The sequence below is a fragment of the Crinia signifera genome, chromosome 1 (assembly GCF_055691185.1).
Source record: "Crinia signifera chromosome 1, ASM5569118v1, whole genome shotgun sequence".
NCBI lineage: Eukaryota > Metazoa > Chordata > Amphibia > Anura > Myobatrachidae > Crinia > Crinia signifera.
The window spans coordinates 178,606,323-178,628,245 of NC_139217.1; the positions used below are offsets into that span (position 1 = coordinate 178,606,323).

The following is a 21,923-nucleotide window of genomic DNA, read 5'->3' on the forward strand; positions in this document are numbered from 1 at the left end:
CTAGTGACTATGGACCTAGAGTCAATCTATCATGAGTCCGTATACTAGCATCCACTATTCCTTGGTGTGATGCTTAATATTTGCAGCTCTCCACCGAAACTGAGGGGTGGAAATGCTGCAAATATTGATTGATGAACAGGCCACTTATAGTCATTCAACACTTACAAAAAAATAAATATTAAAATAAGAAATATTATCTATTAAAGATGCACAGATAAAGTTTTACAGTATAGAAGAATATAGTAGCTGCTCTTTGCATATAAAGTTATATGTGCATTCCTTTGTAGAACTATACTATAAGCTGCACAATTCACTGCAACAGTGGAATTATATATATCTAGGGAGAGAACAAGGTTTGTGCGTCATTAACTCTGCAAATGTTAGCAGCCCTATTACCATCAGCAAAAAGCACAAAAAGGAATCGAAATTAACACAGCATTAGAGCAGCTCACACTGGTGCCAATCTCACCCACCAATTGTTCTGCCCTAATGCCAGCTATGCCAGCAGCCTGCTTGTGTAATAATAACCCAGAGTCAGCCAGCCAGCCAGCCATCCAGTGATGTGCTCCCGGGGGAAACCTTCCATGTGAGTGGGAGCACAGTGATAAGGCAGCATCACTTATGGTAGGTGGATAATATATGCTAATGAGGCATAGTGTGTGAGTGCCCAGCATAGAGTGCATAGCCTGGGCATTGCCTGCATACAGGGTATAGCCTGTGCATTGCGTGCTGCTGCTGCTGCTTCTACTGACAGCTCAGATATTTAAAGCACACAAGGGGGCAGGAAAACACACACTTCACGGAGCTGCTGGTAACACACGTTTCCCACCTCTCTCCAATCTTTCATTTCTCTGTGTGCAACTCCATCCAGCGAGGAGCACAATACAGATTCCAGGCAGCGAGTACAGCACAGGAGAAGGAAGAGAAAGCAACAAGTCCCTACAGACTGCAGTATCCAGACCAGTGACCTGCACTACGGACTCTGCATCCATCCCAAGTGACAACCAGAGCACCAAGTTTAGTGGCCACCCCTCTGCACTGCCCACTAGTGACCACCTCTGTGCACAGCACAGCGTACACTGACCAGTAGTGTGCAGAAGAGGCAGACCCTGGGGCCAGCAGCATACACTGACCACTGGCTTGGCTAGGAAGGAGGACCGGGCAGTGCCACCCTGCAGACTTACTGCTGTCTCCGTCAGCCTCCTGCAGTACCTGCTTCTGTCCCACCTCTGCTGGATCTCTCACATGATAGCGTCCTGCTGAGAAACTCACGGGCATTCATCCACACTGGTACACCGAGAGCAGAATCCGGGACTGGGCACGATGTTGGTAAAGGGAGAAGCCGGGCATAAAATGGGCAACTACTCGGTATGTAATGGGGGCAAGCAGGAGGATGGAGCCGGCAGCTGGAGCAGGACTTTACCCAGCGTGTTGGCTCTTGTGCTGTCTCTGGTGTCCTTGGCATCCTGTCTGTACCTGAACGTGAAGAGCATCGACCTGCAGGGCAGGATGTGGGCAGTAGAGCATGGGCAATCTGGAGAGGTCTTCCATGTGCCGGGATTATCTGTGGATCAACTCAACTCCATAGTCCAAGAGAAGGTGGACCGGCTTCTGTCCCAGGTGTGGATGCCTTATACTGCCTTATACTGTATTGCTCTTTCAGGCTGGTACTCCTCTGAGTATGCACTTTTTTGGGGATAATAAGAAAAGTTCATGGGAGAAAAAAAGTTTTGTAATCTTAATTAATCTTGATTATAACATGGTCATTTTTAATTAGAAATCAATCAAACAATATTTACCATGTTGCACATTGTATAAGGGATACACTTGTCTCATTGTGGTAACCCTTTAAAGTATTTATAATAATGGAAGTTATAAGACCATAAATATAAAACTTTAAAATAGAGCTAATATTAATAATAATAATAATAATAATTATTATAATAATTAATAGTAATAGTATTGAAGCTCAAGCCAAATAGTCCAAGCAGTCTGCTGAATGGTGAAAAATACACCATTAATTTGTATTACTATTCAATTTTTGTTTTACAGTTTTTCCCATAATGATTATTTTATGTTCTTTATTTTATAGACTATTACTCACTTGTATATTTGTGCTGGGAACTTGATCAAGCATCTACTACAGTATTAGATTGCTACCCCAACAATATTGAATAATAATCCAGTAAATTTACAGTATATTCATTATGTAGCATATAATAATCATTCCACATGCATATGCATTAGTCCTTGGCTAATATTTATTCTCATAATAAATGGGTTGCACACATCAGGTGTCAAGTATACTATAATAGTCACCGATCCAAAACGTGTATATTAGTGTAAAACATTTACAGCATGAGGAAATATTACAGTTGTAAAAGCAAGTGAAACACATTAGAAACAATGTATGCCATGTAAACTATACTATAAAGTTAGTAACATTCATCAGACATTTATTAGTCTTTAATACAGCAGCTGTCCAGTATTACTCCTTATTGGGTTAAATATTTGGCACATGAAACATGGCTATGGTACATTGTGTGTTAAAGTGTTTTTTAACCATGTGAAATGTGCACAAAGTTTGTCTAGTAATCAAAAACAAATGAAATTACAAATAACATATCAGGTGAAATTTAATAGGATGAGAGATTTAGAAAGTGAGAGATTTGGTAACAAATCTCCAGGTTTTTTAAAGTGGCAATCTTTTACACTGCAAAAATCAAACTGGTTTTGCAGTGTAAATGATTGCCGCTTTAAAAAACCCCTGGAGATTTGTTACCAAATCTCTCACTTTCTGAATCTCTCATCCTATTACATTTTACCCATGATTTCCTAGGCTAGACCTGTGTAAATAGTGTTTTTAAATCATGTCTTCTCAAAGTTACTTTACCAACATTCTGTTACTCCTGCTTTAAAAAAAAATACACTAAACAAAGTGTGTGTATATATATATATAGAATAATCAGCACTACATACTGTAGGCGCCTTACTACTTTATACCATTCTACCTGCCAAATGGGTTGTTTTAGATTAAAAAAAAGGACACAAATAAAAATATAAGGTCCCCAAAAGAATGCTGACTCAGAATCCATTTGGATGGAATCTTTCAGGAACTTGCGGAAAACATGGTCAGATGCAGGCTGTGTCACCACTTAAGCACTGCCCTGTCATCGCTGTCGGATTTGGGCACACATTAGTGCAGCCTAACCAGGCCTTAATCTGTATCGCCTATAAACATGCACCTGACATACAATTTCATTGGGCTTTAATCCTTGCCACATGGGCAGCTTTCATAGGCCAATCTGGTTATCTTTAAATAACTCCCATAATACAGAGTGTATGCTGATAGTTCTGAAAAATAATTGGTCATAGTGTGATCTCTCACAGTATAAAAAATAAAGTCGGCTAGTAATCGATATTGTTTCATATGTGGTAATCAAGTATAGCGATGATTATTTATTAATACATTGTGATCGGATTGATCTACAAGACGCCTAAACAACTGGATCTCTGTGATTTGCCTTTATTCCTGCAATGCCATACTGCTTAAGGATCCTGTCATTCAAATATTGGAATGTATTTCCAAATGGGATGCAGTCATTTGGTCTACAGCATTATGGTCGACAGTCACAGGTCGAGACCATTAGGTCAACATGGGTTTAGGTCGACATGGGAAAAGGTCGACATGGTTCTAGGTCAAAAGGTCATTAGTTCGACAGGTCGTTAGTTCGACAGGTCATTAGTTCGGCATTGTGTAGGTAGACAGTCAAAAGGTCGACATGGGGTTAACACTGTTTTTTGAACCGACATGTGCCGACAGGCGATATTTCATGCCCTACCATCCACTAGGGCGTGGTGGGAGAATAAAATTGTGTGCCGAGCGTTGCGGTGCACTTTAAACTATGTCTATGTCAACATTCAACATGTCAACATGTGTTGACATTCAGGTCAAAAACAGTGAAAAATCCCATGTCGACCTTTTGACTGTCGACCTAGACAATGTCGAACTAACGACCTTTCGAACTAACGACCTGTTGAACTAATGACCTTTCGACCTAGACCCATGTCAACCTTTTCCCATGTCGACCTAGACCCATGTCGACCTGGACCCATGTTGACCTAATGGTGTCGACCTAATGGCTGTCGACCATAATGCTGTAGACCAAATGATCCCAACCCTTTCCAAATTGTATAGTATGTGTTTTCTTTACGTGATTGATGTTGTTGGCTGTTTTCTTGCAAGCTTTACCAGCAGTCTACCTGTAGGTATTGCAGTATCTTCAAGAACCATAAGCAAATAGCGTGGAATAATCTATATATAATAATGTGATATGCTCTGCATGTTACTTTGCAGAAATGCATGAATGGATGCTATTGGAATTACACACTAATTTGCTATGAATTCTTCATTGATTTCATCTAGCTGGTGATTTCTAACAATTTATTCTGTGAATTTAGCCATATGATTCAGCAGGAAATATGAACGATAATTTTGACCTGTTCAGTTCCTTTATTTCCATGTAAAAGGTTGTTATCAATTGTGCCATTTGAATTGACCTGTCTTTAAATGAGCGAACAGGCATCTGTCAGTGGGAACTGTGCTGTACTCACTTATACATGTGACGTTCTACTTGTTATTTTCGACACTTGCTGTTTGGCATGTCTCACCCTAACTTGCTGTTTGGCATATCTCACCCTAAGAAGCACAGCATAAAGGCTATCAGTAAAGTTAACACTGCATAATATAAAGTGAATGTTTTGATAACCCAAGAGTGCTAGAATTACTGCCCTCACAATCTCACACTTGATTTATTTGCTTGTTAAATCTAAGTGATCATGTAACCCCTATCTTACAAAATCTTAACTGTGGAGAGATCTGCTATTTGACCTGGAAGGGAGTGAATGTCTGGATGAAGTTGAACTTGACAAGTACAGTAATTAAGTTGCAATGGGCAAACAGTTCATTTCTCTATACTGTTTAATCTAGAATACAGTACAATGCTACTCTCTACCAAAGCATTGGGTATTTCACGTACCATGAGCCTTGGCAAAAGACATTAATATAGCAATGATATCAGTTTTTCAGAGGTAAGAAAACAAACTAAAAATATTGGTGATTGAAGACGTCTTCCGTAGACCACTACTCTAGGCCAAAAACAAGACTGCTAACTGTTAATCTGACTTAACTTTATGTTCACTTCAAAAGAGCAGATTGTACGCAAACAGGTTGTGTTTCCCATACTTGACATGACCTGGCCTACAGGTATGTGTATGTGAGGCCTATATATAACAAAGATGCTGTCCAGTTAAGCAAAGATAGCTACGCATATGAATAAGCACAGAAGTAGACTGTACGATTGTAGTTCCAAGTCCCTTGACATAACTTGATTTTGGCCTTGGTTCATATATGGTGCTACTTTCTGGACAAAGCAGTATAGCAGAAACGCTTATCACATATTTAAATTGACTAAAAGGGGAGTGGCTAGGTAAACTGCATACTTTGCATGGCCTGTAGCGCAAACAGGAACTCCTTTCTCTGACTGGTCTTTAAACCGGCTTTTCTGTGGAAAAATCCATTATAGTTTTATAAACTATATACAATGAGTTGATTGATATGCACACAGACAAAAATAGCCAATCATCAGACAGTGTGATGGGTCATACCTTCAATATTTATCTCCCTCTTTCATCTTTAAGTTGGTTAATATTAAGTTCACAACATAATAAACACTGTAACTTTAATACTAGTACATTAAATAAAAGACAGTACTCCAATATTCTTCCAAAATAAAGTTTTTCTCAAGACAACTGTATTCTATTCCTTGAATATGCAAGGGATAGGGATGTTGTAGGCCTTAGAGAGTGATAACGTGGAGAGAGATAATAGCCAATCAGCTCATAACTGCATTGTTGCAGGCTGCTTAGTTTTTCAGGGTTTAGTACATAGTGGTCAGATCGTAGTCCCCATTGCTAATAATGGGGACAGCTATCTTTAGCGCTAATTAGCATTCTGCAGAGATTCCTGTGAAATCTCCTGCATTACGCTATTAGTCCATAGCCACACACCATAAAACGATGCAGATACTTTAGTTTCTATGCGATTTTATGGAAGATACATAGGCCCACAAGGTTTAGTACATCTTCCTGATAGATGTTGGAATAGTGGACCCAGTGGACAGCTCACCCACCCAAATAGTAAAAAGAGGCGCCAGCCAAAGGGACATGGGCAGCAGTATAGTCACCATCTAGACATGGCCAGTATAAGGATGGAGATAATCCCCTTCCTGACTGCTCTATCTCCTCCCTCCCACTGCCCTATTCTGCCTGCCACCATGGCTGTCTGTGACCTGCACCCAGCTAAAGCTCCTTCATTGTGTGGCTAGTTACTATGGGGGTGGCCCTTACTCTGGGACCAACCCTGCACCCTTCACTCCTCCCTCTTCATACAGTATGTTCCTCTCCTCTTCTCCCTCAGCTCCCCCTACATGCTGGGGGGAGCAACTCGGTGAAATCGGGGAAATGCGCTGTGGTAAAACTACAGGAAAAAAAAAAAAGAAAACTGATACATGGCACCCTCTGTCCCCTCGCAGCTCCCCTAGATAAATAGATAGACAGACAGACAGACAAAGATATCTATATAAATATAGATATGTATATCTATCAGGTAGATGGCGTGGCAGATAAGTTCAGCTGCCCTGAAGGGCACATTCAGCAATTTACGGATTCTAAAATAGCTTTCTTGACATGTCAACCTAAGAATGGTGTGGCAGCCCTGCCACTTTAGTTAACATTTTTAAGATTTGTAAATAATAACTACGGTCACAAAAGAACCAGGTTATAATTGAAAATACTATTTTTGGATACAGTTTTAATTTGGTATGTGTGTGCATGTGTGCAATGCACATGGCATATGTATGTATATTAGTTTAATAAACTACTGTGTAAGCCAGTACATTTTTTGTACGCTAACATGCTCAGACTCAGCCTGTGTAAAAACCCATTAATTCCATCATGCATTCATTTCAAGTATTCATTTCTTTTCTTTGTGGATTTTTTCTACAGAGGTCATATGAAAACATGGCAAAAATACGAATCTCAAGAGAGGCCCCAGCAGACTGTAACTGTCCAGCAGGTAAATGTTAAAAGATGATTGACAACTCTGTGCCATTGGAGGCCTGAGCAATTATAAGCCCAGAAAGATGGGCCAGAAACATGGGGTGAAATGTAATAGGGTGAGAGGATCAGAAAGTGAGAGATTTGGAAAACTCCAGGTTTTTTTAAAGTGTCAATCATTTACACTTCAAAATCCAACTTCAAACTGGTTTTGCAGTGTGAATGATTGCCGCTTTAAAAAACCTGGAGATTTCTTACCAAATCTCTCACTTTCTGATTCTCTCACCCTATTACATTTCACCCAGGATGTTCAAATAAAGTCACCTTATTTGGTGTGTTGTATTAGCAGAAATGTTCTATATATATATTATATTTAGCAATTGTATGGAAATGATTATTAGGAAAATCTGTGAAAATATTCGAAATTATATTATTCATCCATTTCAGCTACTGTATGAACAATTTGGTTGCAAAATCCCATTTCACCTTTATTTTTGTCCCAGAAATAAGCAGTCATTTATCGTTCATGTTTACATGATCATTTTGAATGATACACTACGCTTGGGTGAGCTGATATCAATTATCCATTTGTGTGTTCATGGATTTGTGAAATGACTGATGAAGCTATAACCTGTATCTATCATAATTCCACTGTCTATTGTGTTCCATTTGCCTTTGATTCATTTCTCAGCCTTGAGCAAAAGTTGTTCGTATTCAACTAAATTTGCTGACCTAGGTGATAAAGTATAGTCTGAATATGTACACTGCATTTACACTACAGTCATATAGCACAGATCACCTATGACAGCAGCGGCAGCCACAGGCTCACACAGTAGCATTGTGTGGAAAGGATTGATGAATGACAGTCCAGGGTTCTTGAATAAGATGAAAGGCTATGTTTAGGGCTGGAATTCAGGCTGGGGTCTCTTTTCCCCTATGTACATGTGACAAACGCCGCCTGCATGATAGAGTACTACTGACCCCAAGGAATGGAACAGCCTGTGACAGTTGTCTCTCACTGTTCAGTACCCCTGGCATAGCTCTCCCATGGTGCTTTGCAATTGTTGTACATTATATTAGCTGGGGCTGGCTTAGTACAACATCAGGTCACTGATATGGGCTGTAGTATTTATATATGTTCATTAACAATGGTAGTATGCATTTATTATATGTATATATCTAACGGGGTGCTGAATTCCTAAATAAATTCTATTGTACTCTGCAAGTAAAGTTATCGAACTATAGTTTATTTTCTGCTGTATGTCACTGGGATTAAGTTTATTTTGTATTGAAATGAGAACACTGCAATATCTTTATTTCCAATTGTACTCCATAACATACAGTATACTTGTGTCATTGTTGGTGAGTCAAATATTACTTAGGTGCTCTAAGATCAAGACGTAGGGCCTGGTTCAGAATTGATCGCTCATCTGCAGAGTTGCGAGTAGTTAGCCATCGCTCAGACAGAAAGAAAACCTGAAATGTGAAAATGGGAGTGGTTTGACCCTTGCACAACTCTGCGACAGAGACAGGCTGGTCGAGGCTGGAACTGACGTCACAGAGCCTCTATTAAAACTCTTGGATATTCCTGCGTTTTTCAGACACTCCAAAACACCAGCTTCCTGTCTGTCATTTTGTGAGTGTATTGCAAATATATCCTTTCGCTATTATTTTGTCGCTATTTGGGCTTGCGTATGCACGCTATGATCTGTATGATCTCCCTTCCTCTACTTCATCTTCAGTCTCCTCGACAATTTTGACACCTACTTCTGAACTGATGCTGATTTTATTTCTACCAGCTATACCCCTATTTATACTGTATTTTTCAACACACCCTGTACGTTACCTTGTCATTTGTTTTTTGTTTGCTATGTACGGCGCTGCGGACACTTTGCGGCGCCTTATAAATAAACGTACTACTACTACTACTATGAATTCACAGTCATTCTATTATCGAACGGATTGTGAATTTGCACATCAGCAATCAACTCTGAATCACTTCCATAGTTCACTCCTGTAAATTTGTATACTGTATTGCTAACAAGTAATACTGCTTTTCTGCCTCACTGCCACTAGAGCTTAACATTACATCATTTTATAGAGTAATGCTGAAGGAGGATATCTGTGCCTGCAAGCACTGAGCCAGGCTGCTCTGACTGTATGGTCGTCCTCACAGAACATATTCTAGAAGCTGTGTTTCATTTTCTTTTTTTTTATGAGGGGTGGTTGTGGTGGTGGTGGTGGGGGGGGGGGGGGGGTGGCTAGGGCTGTAAATATGCTAGGTATGGGAATGACTTTGAAATACTTCATATCTAAACATACAGTAGTGCACCCTTTATATTGAGATAGTATGTAATAATAAAGCAAAACTTGCAAGTGTTTTATTGTACTTAAAGTTATTACGCATTTGTATGTTGCTTTGACTTGAGATGGTCACTATATTAGTTGCTAGTGCCATATAACTGAGTGGGCATCGGCTATGGACCCTCCTCCTTTTAGGGCCCTGCAACAATGGATCAAAATATTATTGATTTTACATTTCTGGAAAGAAATTTACAATGAAGCTTTCTTAAATTGTTTCCAAAAGGTAGAAAAAAATGAATAAACTCAAAGAACTTAAAACGTTACATGGAAGACTCTACAGAGAGAATACTGTGTTACTATAATGTACAGAACCCACTAACAACTTTAAAGTACATAAACTATAGCCATCTGAGTCACATTACAGCTTCCAGATTGTAGACTGTTGGTTGGTCAAATTAAAAACATATTAGATAATTTGTAGCAGGGGCCCTAGGATATTTATACATTTTAGGAGATAATTTGCAAAGGGGGCCATGAAATTTCAGCTGCCTAGGGGTCTCTCCAGGGTTTAATCCAGCACTGTTAGTTGCCACCATAGACAGCAGTATCTTTTAGTAGGCAGCTATGAACAACAGCATTTTTTTAATATTAACAAATTTTGCACAAATATAGCAAAATATCTTGGAGAATTCCATATGTGTCTATTAGGTGATGTTTGGACAGTTACCCGGGGATCCTGCTTTTATTATAATCAGCATGGGGTTATTTAGCTTAGGCTGGTAGTACAAAATAAGAAGGCGTGGGGGCATATTGGATTGCCTTATTTTTCATCAACCAACATTAGGTAAAACATCCAGTACTAGTGACACTATGGCAGGAGGATACGCAGTCTGTAGTCCCCCATCCATGATGACATCCGACCCTACACTGGAATCCCTTGGGCAGTGTGGGCTCCCATTTTTAGAAGGTCCCAAGGTTTACTTAGCCCAAGGATCTTCTCTCTACCCATGATGGCAATTAATATTACATGTGGACTACACATACCAGCAAGACTGCCAGGTCATAGTGGTACTTCAAAAACCACAAGTGCCAGCATGCCCAGACATCAACGGCATGCTGGCACCTACTGTGTTCTCATCCTAAAAAAATATATAAAAAGACACACACATAGCGGAGACACTGTGTTGGGAGGAGCTGGGGAGACTGGGAGCTGCCCAGAAGCTTCCGAAGCACTGAGAACAGAGAGACATTGGCCCTTATTCTGGTCGGTGCGGATATATCCGCGTGCGTTCAGGCCGCCGATGTTTTGTGTCTGCGCATGTGCAGAGGCGTCTCTGCGCATGTGCGAGCGGGGCGTACGGCCAAATCCCGCATGAAATGTGAACACTCCGAACAGGGGGTGGAGAGGGGCGTGAAGGGCTATTTGTGCTCATTACCATATGCATACGCCCCGTGTTTCATGGGCGTTTCCATGCAAACGCTGGGCGTACGTATGGTAATGCGGCCGGGACGCACGTGTAGGGGGCGGACATATGACATCGCCGGATGTCAGCTGCCCGCCCAGATCCCTGCTTTTGCATGGAAAAATGTCCGTGTGGTCTGAGGTTGCGGGAGCTGGTGGAGCACTCGGTCCTGCATTCAATGGTCTGCGACCATCGAATGATGGGGGAGGTTCCCTTAGATGGAGGAGGCGTATTCCGTGTAAAATACACGTGCGGTCTGTTCGGCCAGCTTCTTACCGCGTACGGACGGAGTTGGCGATCCGTATGGAAGGCGGGGTTTCGCACGCACGGTTCTGGCCGCATAATCGGATCCGGCCGCACCGATCAGAATAAGGGCCAATATGAGGTAAATTTACTAAGATGCGAGTTCTTTGAAGATGGGATGTTGCCCATAGCAACCAATCAGATTCTCTATTATCTTCTAGATGCTAAATAAATTAGAAGTAGAATCTGATTAAGGTTGACATGCATTGGGTCAAACACTGAAGGTCGACAGGTGTTTGGTCGACACCTGAAATAGGTCGACATGGGTAAGGTCGACAGGGTCCAATGGTCAACACAAGCATTAGGTCGACAATGGGAAGTTCGACAGTCAAACTGTCTACATGAGTTTTTTTCACATTTTTAAGCCGACGTGTGTCGACAAGCGATATTTCATGCCCTACCATCCACAACGGCGTGGTGGGAGAATAAAAGGTGCTTGTGTACAATCACGGCTCCCACGATGTCCATCGCATAGAAAGAAATCGCATTGCATGCGATTTGATCGCATGCGATCGCATGCGATTTTTAACAGAAATGCATCCAAATGCATTGAAATTAGTATCAAAACTTTTCATACCCCCACTATCCACGTTGGCGTGGAGTTGAGAATAGAAAGTGTGGCGAGCGCAGCGAGCCACCGAGCCCGAAGCGTGGCGAGCGCAGCGAGCCCCGCAAGGGGACACGGATACCTTCACAGGTATACGCGTCCCCTCACGGGCTTCACAGGTGTCCGCGTCCCCTCGCGGGGCTCGCTGCGCTCGCCACGCTTTGGGCTCGGTGGCTCGCTGCGCTCGCCACACTTTCTATTCTCAACTCCACGCCGACGTGGATAGTGGGGGTATGAAAAGGTCATAGGATGCGTACCGCTGCCCCTCGCGGGCTCACTGCGCTCGCCACGCTTCGGGTTCGCATTGATAGTGGGGGTGGTACAGCCTGAAAAATGACATTTGGGGGCCATTGAACATGTTTGATACTAATTTCAATGCATTTGGATGCATTTCTGTTAAAAATTGCATGAAATCGCATGCGATCAAATCGCATACGTTGCGACCGCATGCGATTTTAAAAAAATGCTTGAAAACGTCAAAAATCGCATACCATCGCATGCCATCGCATGCCATCGCATGCCACTACATATGGCATGCGATGGCATGCGATGGGAGCCATGAAAGTACACAAGTACCGAATAAAATAGTGTAGCGAGGCACCGTGCCCGAAGCATGGCGAGTGCAGCAAGTATCTGAGATTTATTAACTGAACAAGTTCATACTCAAGTGGTAATTAATGTTTTCCAAGAGACTTGCCACTTATTTAACCACTGATTTATGGAACAAAACCTTTTAAAGGACCCAACACCAGTATATATCTCTAGAATGGACTGAGCATTATAGAAACAAGCAGGATTTACCCAAATCACGCTTACCAGAAGCTATTTGATACTGTTTTACCTCTGAATGCCATATTGTTAACAATTTTTAACCATTATTGCCCATTTTAATATTTGTTTAATAAATCTCAGTTTTATATATATGACTTCTAATTGATCCAATGTGTTGTTTATGTAAATGAGGCACTACAGCATTTCTTATGATTTGTATATGTGACATATAGGGGGCTAGGGGGCGGACCGCTCCCTTGAATTAGCTGCTTATTGAAACCTCACAAAGTAGCTCCTGATTTTTTACCTCAGGAAACCCACATTGATGAGAGAAAAATGCAGAGAACTGTATATGGGGCGGTGCCTTACATACAATGTTACACTTGCCTATTTATTTATTTTTATAATTGCTTTGTGTCACATTTGACTGGCACTCTGGGATCGCAATGAAACCAGTAAGGTATACTGTATTTCTTTTACATGAGTATTCTGTTCCCTTGCCAGAATACCAAGTACTAGGAAGAATGAATCTTGTATGTGGATATATATAGACTTCCTTAACACTGAAAGAGTTAAATTATTTCGATGAACTTGGTGTGTTTCCCTTATAACAAGCATTTTCTAGTTGTTAAGGGTTAAGATACAGTATTTGCAGTACAAACCATTTGACATTTCTGGTTATATTGAAATCATTATATTCTGCTGAGTTGTAGCCTGCTTTTTACATTATCTCCAGACTAGCCTAAAGCTGGAACTTGTGCCCACCCTCTGTGACTTTAATGCACAGGTTTCCCATTCCCCTTCACTACATGCAAGCATGCATATCTCATCCCCCCACACACAGGATACACCATGCGTCATGTCAGGATCACTGGGTTTGAGCCAGACACTTGTACAGTATGGGTCGTCCTGATGTGAGCCTGTGGACGGAAGACCTGTCTGGAACACTGGCCTCAAATAGGATTAAAGCTAATATAAGCGGCAAAAAATAGGGCACGTGTTGAAAGCGTTTTCTTTAATGTATGGGTAAGAAGTCAGGAACAAAAGAAATGGTAATATTTAAACATGCTGTGCTGATTTAAATCACATCAACGTTTATAGAGAAGCCCTTACAGATTGCTTGAAACCCCTTTCACATCACACTGTGTAATGTAATACAAACAAATTCACAAGGGATCATTCCCAAAAGCTGAGGTAGCTGTTAGGCTCCTGGTAAGTCCACTGAAGTAAAAAAAAAAAAAGAAAGAAAGTTTTCCCTGTAAAATATCCTGTCCATGGACATGGAACATTTCAAATGTTATTGTGGGAGACCTGCAAGCGGTAAGAGCAAGAGCGTGCGTCTCAGAGCTGACACCAACTCTGTGATTGGAAGCTGACCTTCAGAGTGGAAATGTTCTGAGTCTTCCGGAGGTGCAGGGTCAGGCAAACTCTATCCCCTTGAGTGTTCACTGGTGTTATTGACTTATAGGTTACTGACATCATTGGAAGATTAACGAAAAGCATCTTCTGGAATTCTGAGATTAGTGAGGATGTTTAAATGGTGAACAGCACTCAGAATAAATTAGATTGAGTTAGTAGCTCTTCTTACTGCATCTGTGAGCTCTGCAATATTTTTCTTACAGAGAATGAAATCTGGAATGATTTAAAAGTACAAACAGCTTTTTTAGGAAAACAAAAGACTGGGGCAGATGTACTAAGCCTTGAAGTGGAGAAATATAAACTACCAACCAATCAGCTTCTAATTGCCATGTTACAGGCTGTGTTTGAAAAATGACAGGAGCTGATTGGTTGGTAGTTTATCTGTCCCCGCTGTATCACGCTGCAATGTTTAATACATCTGCTCCAAAGGGACCAATTTATTAATCATTCTGTTAACATTCCATATTGCTGTATATTGTAGCAGTTTTTGTGTAGGGTACAGTGGCTAATGCCATCTAATGAAACATTAACTAATCAGGCCACCTCCAAAAAAGTTAAGCTCTTGGTGCTCGGTAAATAGGGTGAGACGGCAGACCCCAATTAAATTAATGGAGCCTGTGGACTGCAGCACTATTAAGACTAGGGCAGATGTACAAACTTCTTTTTAAATCACAGCACCCTAGAGTATCAGAATTTTTTTCACGGCACCCCTAGGCCAAAAGCTTGGCACTGAGAAATTTAGAAAAAAATATTAAATTAAGTAAATTGTGTTTATATGTCATCTTTGGGGTCAGCTATGTGGTGAGAGGTGGGGTTCACTTCTGTTTGTGCTCATATTTTATGATTGGCATTGTTCTTAGATGTTTCACACTTGCTTTTCTCTTTGATCAGGCTACAATAGGTGTTGTCTTGTAGGACAACTGTTGGAGAACTTTTTGAGGAAAACTGATGTGAGAAGCTTCTGCCCAATACAATTTCTCTAGGCTTGCATCCTTCAGCATACATCTTAATATATGCACTAGTGCATGGTTTGCTCATTCACTAACACCGGTTTGCTCAAGAGTATAGGCGATGGTTAGTAGATGTTCTATTCCAGGGGTCCTCAAACTATTTTGCCCTGGGACCCCATCAGACACTACAAAATAATGACAGGACCCCAGCAAGTTACTGCAGAAGGTCATCACATCACATGTGTAGTCAGCAGACCGCACATACATGGCAGCATTGTGAAGGCACAAAATGATGGGAGGAGTCTAATATAACAGACAATTCAACTGATTTGTCAGACTCCTTGAATCACTGATTGAGATTAGAAAAGTCACCAGCCTGATAGTCGGCAACATGGAGTTGCGGCCCCATATTGAGAAGCCCGGGACCCACTTTGCGGCCAAAACCCACAGTTTGAGAACCGCTGTCCATATTTTCCATATTTTCTCAAGAATTGTTCCACCTTTTGTTGAGATTTTCTCCACTGTCATCAGATCTCAGAACTTTGAGATGGTGGCTTGTTTTATTCTCTGTGTGGTGTATTTACTAAGATGGGAGTTATTTTGAAGATGGAATGTTCCTGTGAGATGGCAGGTAGGAGCTGATTGGCTGGTGGTTTATCACTCCCTATTTTTTCACTTTTCAAGCTTAGTAGATCTAGCACACAGTCTTGTGTACCTGGTGGAGATATGTTTATAGGTGGTGGTTTGGCAGAGTTAATGTACACATTAGCAGAATGTAATTTGACCCAAGGATAATTCCAGTGTGGGTTATTGGGTAAGTGGTAGTACAGATGTACTCACATATCACCATTTCAAACATATCAGCAGCCAGTGACTGTCTTTAGGATTTTGTAGCAATGCAGGCGTCATTCTCAGGAGCAAAGGGGGATATATCCATTTCTTATTAGGTCACTCATATACAGTAACAAGATGACACTCCTCATGTGCAGTATCTGTAGTGGTGGCCATCTTTGTAAAGAAGCATCAATCTCGAAGGAGCCATATTGGATACTGTGCAGTAGTGCTTTCCAATTCTAACAGCACCAAGTGTGAGTGTCAACTGTGTACCAGTTGGTGTGGCATTAGTAGTATGTTAGTTGTTAAGAAGGTTGGTTACAGTAAATCCTTTATTTTTGTTTGGAAGCAGCACTATATTTTGTATGTAAGGATTTATTTATTGTAAGTTGCTACCACTACAAGGCACCATAGCCAGCATCCGGGTCTGTTCTCAGTCACAAAACCTTTTTATTTATTTATTTTAAAAACATCTGCAGTTTTAAAAGGAAGATACAGTGTTACACTCAGAAGTGTTTGAAAATCAGATCTGCATAAGGTTTAACCATATGTAATTACAGTTAATATAATTAAAGTTTCACTGCATTCACATGATTTTCCAGCAGTTGCAGGATTTAACTGAAAACACAATAAATTCAGTCTGTCTCCCACTCTGCCTCTTCAGTCACAACAGCTTAGAAATGTGAGTACAGTGAAAGAGCTGATAGGCTCGGGTAATGTCTGCAAGACTTGGTCTGGACTTTCCATGTGTCTCTGTTGCCTCAGAAACTAAAGCAAAGTATGTGGAAGTTGAATTCTCTACTAGAGTAAAGGAAGTGTAGGAGCTGGGGAGCCATTCAAAACCACCTGTTAACTAGATTTGTGTACAATAGATGATTGTTTGTCAATTTTCCAATACATATTGCATATGGTATACCTGCAAACCCAATTCCATGCAAAGCCCTGGTTTATGGATGAGGCCATCAGTCTTCCATAGATAAGGTTCTCGTAGAAGTCTCTGGATACATCATGAAATGCCAGGAGTCGCGTAGTATATTGATGTCATGGTTTGTGATCCTGGTGACTACCAGATGTCACTGCATATGTTATTTTCATTAGGGGTATGCTAGACAATGGCCACATGTACACTTAAACCAAATAAATTTCTTTTTATTTTAGTGGGCAATCGTGAAGCAATAGTTTATGTTTTCAGTATGTGTCCTTTACAATGTTATAATTGAAAGGAAATTAAAACCGGAGGATTTGTTCTTTACAGCATATTTTTTGTTATTTAGCCATGTGATGTGACAAACCACCGAGGGTCGGGGGAAGGTGTGTGTGTGTGTGTGTGTGAGTGGAGGGGGGGGGGGGGGGGGGGGAAACACGGACGGGGGAGCAGGGGCATTAAAACATTTCTAAAAGTGTGTTGCTACAATGAAAAAAATACTGTAAGTATGTTTTGTAGGTTACATACCTCCCAACTTTGGACATATGCAAAGCGAGACTCCCGGCGCTTCAAAGCCTTGTGCTCCCGGTAAGGAGGCATAGTATAATAAAAAGGGGGTGTGGCTTCGCAGGGATGATGCTCTCACAAGGCCATGTTCCCATTTTGGACAGAGCTTTGTGAGCTAACGGCCAAACCCCATGTCCCCCTTCCTGACGCAAATAGATACTTTGTCTATTTCCTGCTTCTCTGCTAAATGGATGGATGCCTCCAAAGAATTTGTTACCTTGCCTGGGAAGGAAGTATAAAAGAACCCTTTTGGCAAATATACGGCCTCTGCTAGAGGTGAGTTATCGCCCTAGGGGCCGTGAAACATTGATATGCTGTTTGGAAGTATCCTGGTTATTGATCCGTGTGTCCAGAGAGGAAAAAGAAACCATTGTATGAAAATCAGGCCTAGAAGCGAGGTCAGTATCCTACTGATAGGCACATTGGGAATCCTGGAGTGGGAGGAGTCAGGAGATCATTCTTACGCATATACAAACTAAACTGTATGTATATTTATAATAATATATATTTTAAATTGTTATTTTCTATAACTAATAAAGCTTAGAGATTTACAGCAAAAACTAAGAATTGCATCCGACATGTAGAACAAGAGAAAACGCAGTGACATATTTACTGTAAATCCTGAGGTCCTTAGAAATTCCTGTGATTATCCTGGATAGGTAACTTCACTCACTGGATCTAGCATAGATAATAAGGATTGTTGCTTCAATGGGCCATTTATTAGGGATAGAACCTTTTAGTCATGATTCAGTATGTGATTAGCAATGGGCATAATCCGAAGAGAGGAAAAGCCAAACCATTGTATGCATGAGTCTCTGTGTAACCTCCACTTGCATGCTGACTTTAAAAAAAGGATTATGCCTTATTCTATGATCAGGATTTATTGCCATGATAATACATTGGCACTATTTCCATCTATGCACCTTTTCTTGCAGTGCCAGGATTGTATTTGTTCTCCTAACCATTTCCTTTTTAATATGAAATTATTAAACCATTTAAGTTTTAAAAACAAGGGGCAATGTAGATCTGCATGATAATAAAGCAATCCGAATAACTTCTATCAAGAGATTTTTTTTCATCCTTTGTTATCCATACAATCTCAGATTTTGTTTATTTTCTCCTTAAATTGTTAAGGTAAGTGAACCCTCTGATGTTTAGTGAAAAGTTGTTTGAAGTTCAGTGACTCATCACACTGAAGTAAAACAGCTCCCCTTGCCTGACGTCATGGTGAAGAGCAGCTGGGTTGCACGTGCACTGAGGAACTGAGTTCATCCTCCCATCATTCTATTTTCCCACTGTAGGGCCTTATTTCCAAAGCATACTGTAGTTCCCTTATTAATTATTTATGATGTGGTGTGTTGTTATTGTGATTTCCCTACATATATGTAATCAGTTTGGTACATTTTGACATTGTAGTTCCACTGCATCCCTAAATGTAAATACAATGTATAAAAGCAATACATGTACAATACCTCGAAGGCAATCTGCAAAGTAAAAAACACCCCTCTTTTGCAATGCTGTGCACCTCCATTTACTTAGGATTACCTAGATTTCTGCTTATGGGAGCTAAATTGCTGTGCCTGAGGAGAAGTGGAAGGTTGCACTGACTGTTAAGAGACTGAAAGCAAAGATGCAAGAACTACGCATGGATCAGGCAGACCCCAGCAGCTAGGTTGCTGAACAAATCCCTAGGGTGTATTGTGGGTTTTTCTTGCTGTTTGGAAGGGAGCAAAGCCATTTTCCATCTAAAAACATCCATACAGGAGGGGCAGCCAGGTCGGCCCCTCCAGAGGAGGTGCAGTGGGTATGACTTTCCATAAGGGATGGTGCGGGGATATGACAAGGTAAATGGGAGTTTACGGGGGTTTGGCTACAAGAACGCATCATCACACCCCAACCATACAACGCTGAGATTGCTGGAATTGTACAGTGAAGGCATGTCTACAGTGACATGATTCAGAGTGAGTCATAGTCATTACCCAAAGGGTTAGTTAACTTCGTCGAGCTCCGGGAGAGTTGCCCCCTTTTCTGGAAGGCCAGGAATACCACTCGATTTTCAGTAGCCGGGAGTAAAGGGAAACATGATTTTAGAAGTTAAACAGATATTTAATTCAGTGAAAAAGGTGGCACTAGGAGGCTGAGCTCTCCTGTGATGTTTACACTTCTGCACTGTTGACTCATCAACTTTTTCTGCCATCCAGCAAACCTACATTGGTATTTACCAATACTGGAAATGTACAGTAATTTTAAAGGGCCTGATGCAGATTGAGTGCAACTCAGACACAGATGCTTCTGCATCTATAAATGTATAATCACCAAGCATGCAGAATTTCACTCTTTGCACGCTTGCTTTACTCACATCATCACCATCTTAGAAACATAGAAACATAGAATTTGACGGCAGATAAGAACCATTTGGCCCATCTAGTCTGCCCCATTTTTATCCTTCAGGTAATCTCAACCCTTTTTGATCCTTATTTCTTTGTAAGGATTTTCATATGCCTATCCCAAGCATGTTTAAATTGTTCTACTGACTTAGCCTCTACCACCTCTGATGGGAGGCTATTCCACTTATCTACTACTCTTTCTGTGAAGTAATTTTTTCTAACATTTGCCCTGAACCTACCTCCCTCCAGCTTCAGTGCATGTTCTCGTGTTTTATTACTTATTTTCTAATGTATTTATATCCTTTTGAAGATATGGTCTCCAGAACTGGACACAGTATTCCAGATGAGGCCGTACCAATGACCTATAAAGTGACATTATTATTACGTCTTTTTTTCTGCTACTAATTCCTCTCCCTATGCAACCAAGCATCTGCCTAGCCTTCCTTATTGCTTTGCTACATTACTTTCCTGCCTTTAAGTCACTTGAAATAGTGACTCCTAGATCTCTTTCATCCTCATTAGTTTCCATTATAGTACCCTTGATGCTATATTGAGCCTTTGGGTTTTTGAGTCTCACGTGCATAATTTTGCATTTTTTAGCATCTTCAGTGCTCAGTTGAATTACTCTTTGTTAGGTGCAAAAGATATGTCTTAAAACAGGCGTATGTTTATGTTTCTGCTCAGTTCTACCTATACACTTCTCTAAAATATGCGGTCATTAACGCAAGGGACAGCTCTTGCGGTAAGAGCTGACCCTTGCGATGCGGCGCCGTTGCTGGACTTCCGGGTCTATGACCCGGGAGTCCGTCTGCGCATGCACAGACTGACGCGCCGGCCGCAGGGCATGCTGGGAGGGATCCGTGACGGATCCCTCACACACCGCTGCGGTAAGAAGCCCATAGGCTTCTGCAGGGAACCGCCAGCTTTTGCTGGCGATTCCCTCCGCAGCGGTGACACTGCGGAGGGACATTAGAGAATACAGAAATGCGGTAAAAACCCCGATAACGGGGTTTTTACCGCATTTCTGTAATAGAGAATCTCGCCCTTTTTCTGGTGTTTGCCTATGTGAAAATGCCCCATTTACAGGCCAATTATACCCCTACTGTCATAACTGTAGTTATGAAATGTGTATAACACTGCATCTTCAGTGCAAAAAATATACAAGTTATGCTCTCCAAAAAATGTCCTCTTCCACTGCAAGCACTGTAGCTGATGGCTAGACTCTAATAAAGGTGTAAAATGTCTACTGTACATGTTCTACTTTAAAATGAAGAGGCAACTCTGCTGAGAAAATATTAGTAGAATATTATACTAATCATAGTAGTAAGGAATTGTCTGTGATTTGGTAGGCTTGCCAGGAGATCCATCAGGTCCATACTTTTCTACTCTCCCGGAATGGCTGGGAGGCTCACGAAAATCAGGTGGTGCTCCCGGTCTTCCAGCAGAGAGGGTGGATTCCAACGTTCATACAGCCGTGCACTTCACTCAGTACCCGTATGACGAGGACATGATTGGTGCTTAATTGGTTTATCATAGCCCTCCCCAAAGAGGTGTGCATGTGTGAGGGGGAGGGGCATCAAAGTGTGATCTTGTCCTCTTGGCCACACCCCCACCAAGCCTCCTTTTGTTTTGTCACAACCTTGAACCCCACTCTACAACATGCCATAGCCTGCACTCCGCAAACCTAGCTGTCCCTCTACAAAGTTGTCAGTTTTGATCAGGTTCCTTTACTTGGGGGAATGACAAAGCATGTCCACTGCCATTTGGGTGCATAGCAGCCCCTTCCTGACAAAAGTGTGCACTTACGGTGCCTGCTTTTAAAGGTGACCATACACTAGGTTGATTTCATGATGAATTGGTCACTTTTTCTGACATCAGGTCTGATGCAATGCACGGTCCCATCATAGGCGAATCTAGAATTATGGTAATGGGTGGTCCCAGATCTAGACACAATAGCAGGGGTACCTTTGCGCGGCGTAGCCGCGCGTCAAAATGGGGTGTGGCCTCATGGGAAGGAGGCGTGGCATCACAAAAAGGGGTGTGGTATTACACTTTAGACCATACACAGTAATGCCCATTACACATTTTCGCAAACTCCGTAATACCCATTACACATAAAGCCACACACCGTAATGCCAATTACAAATAAGGCCACACACCATAATACCCATTACACATTGTGCCACACATCATGATGCCCATTACATACTATATAACAAACCGTAATGCCCATTACATATTTGCCACATAAGTGCCGCTTACACATGATGCTGCACA

General features: G+C 41.4%; 1 protein-coding gene across 1 annotated transcript in view; it reads left to right on the forward strand.

Annotated features, from left to right (window-relative positions):
- Window positions 1-497: 497 nt before the first annotated feature.
- Window positions 498-21,923, forward strand: part of COL25A1 (collagen type XXV alpha 1 chain) — a 405,096-nt gene continuing 383,670 nt past the window's right edge. Inside the window, exons 1-2 of the mRNA XM_083178307.1 lie at window positions 498-1,620; window positions 7,066-7,135. Of these exons, the coding sequence (XP_083034433.1) occupies window positions 1,324-1,620; window positions 7,066-7,135 (367 nt within the window). The 5' untranslated portion in view covers window positions 498-1,323. The remainder of the gene's footprint in view (window positions 1,621-7,065; window positions 7,136-21,923) is intronic.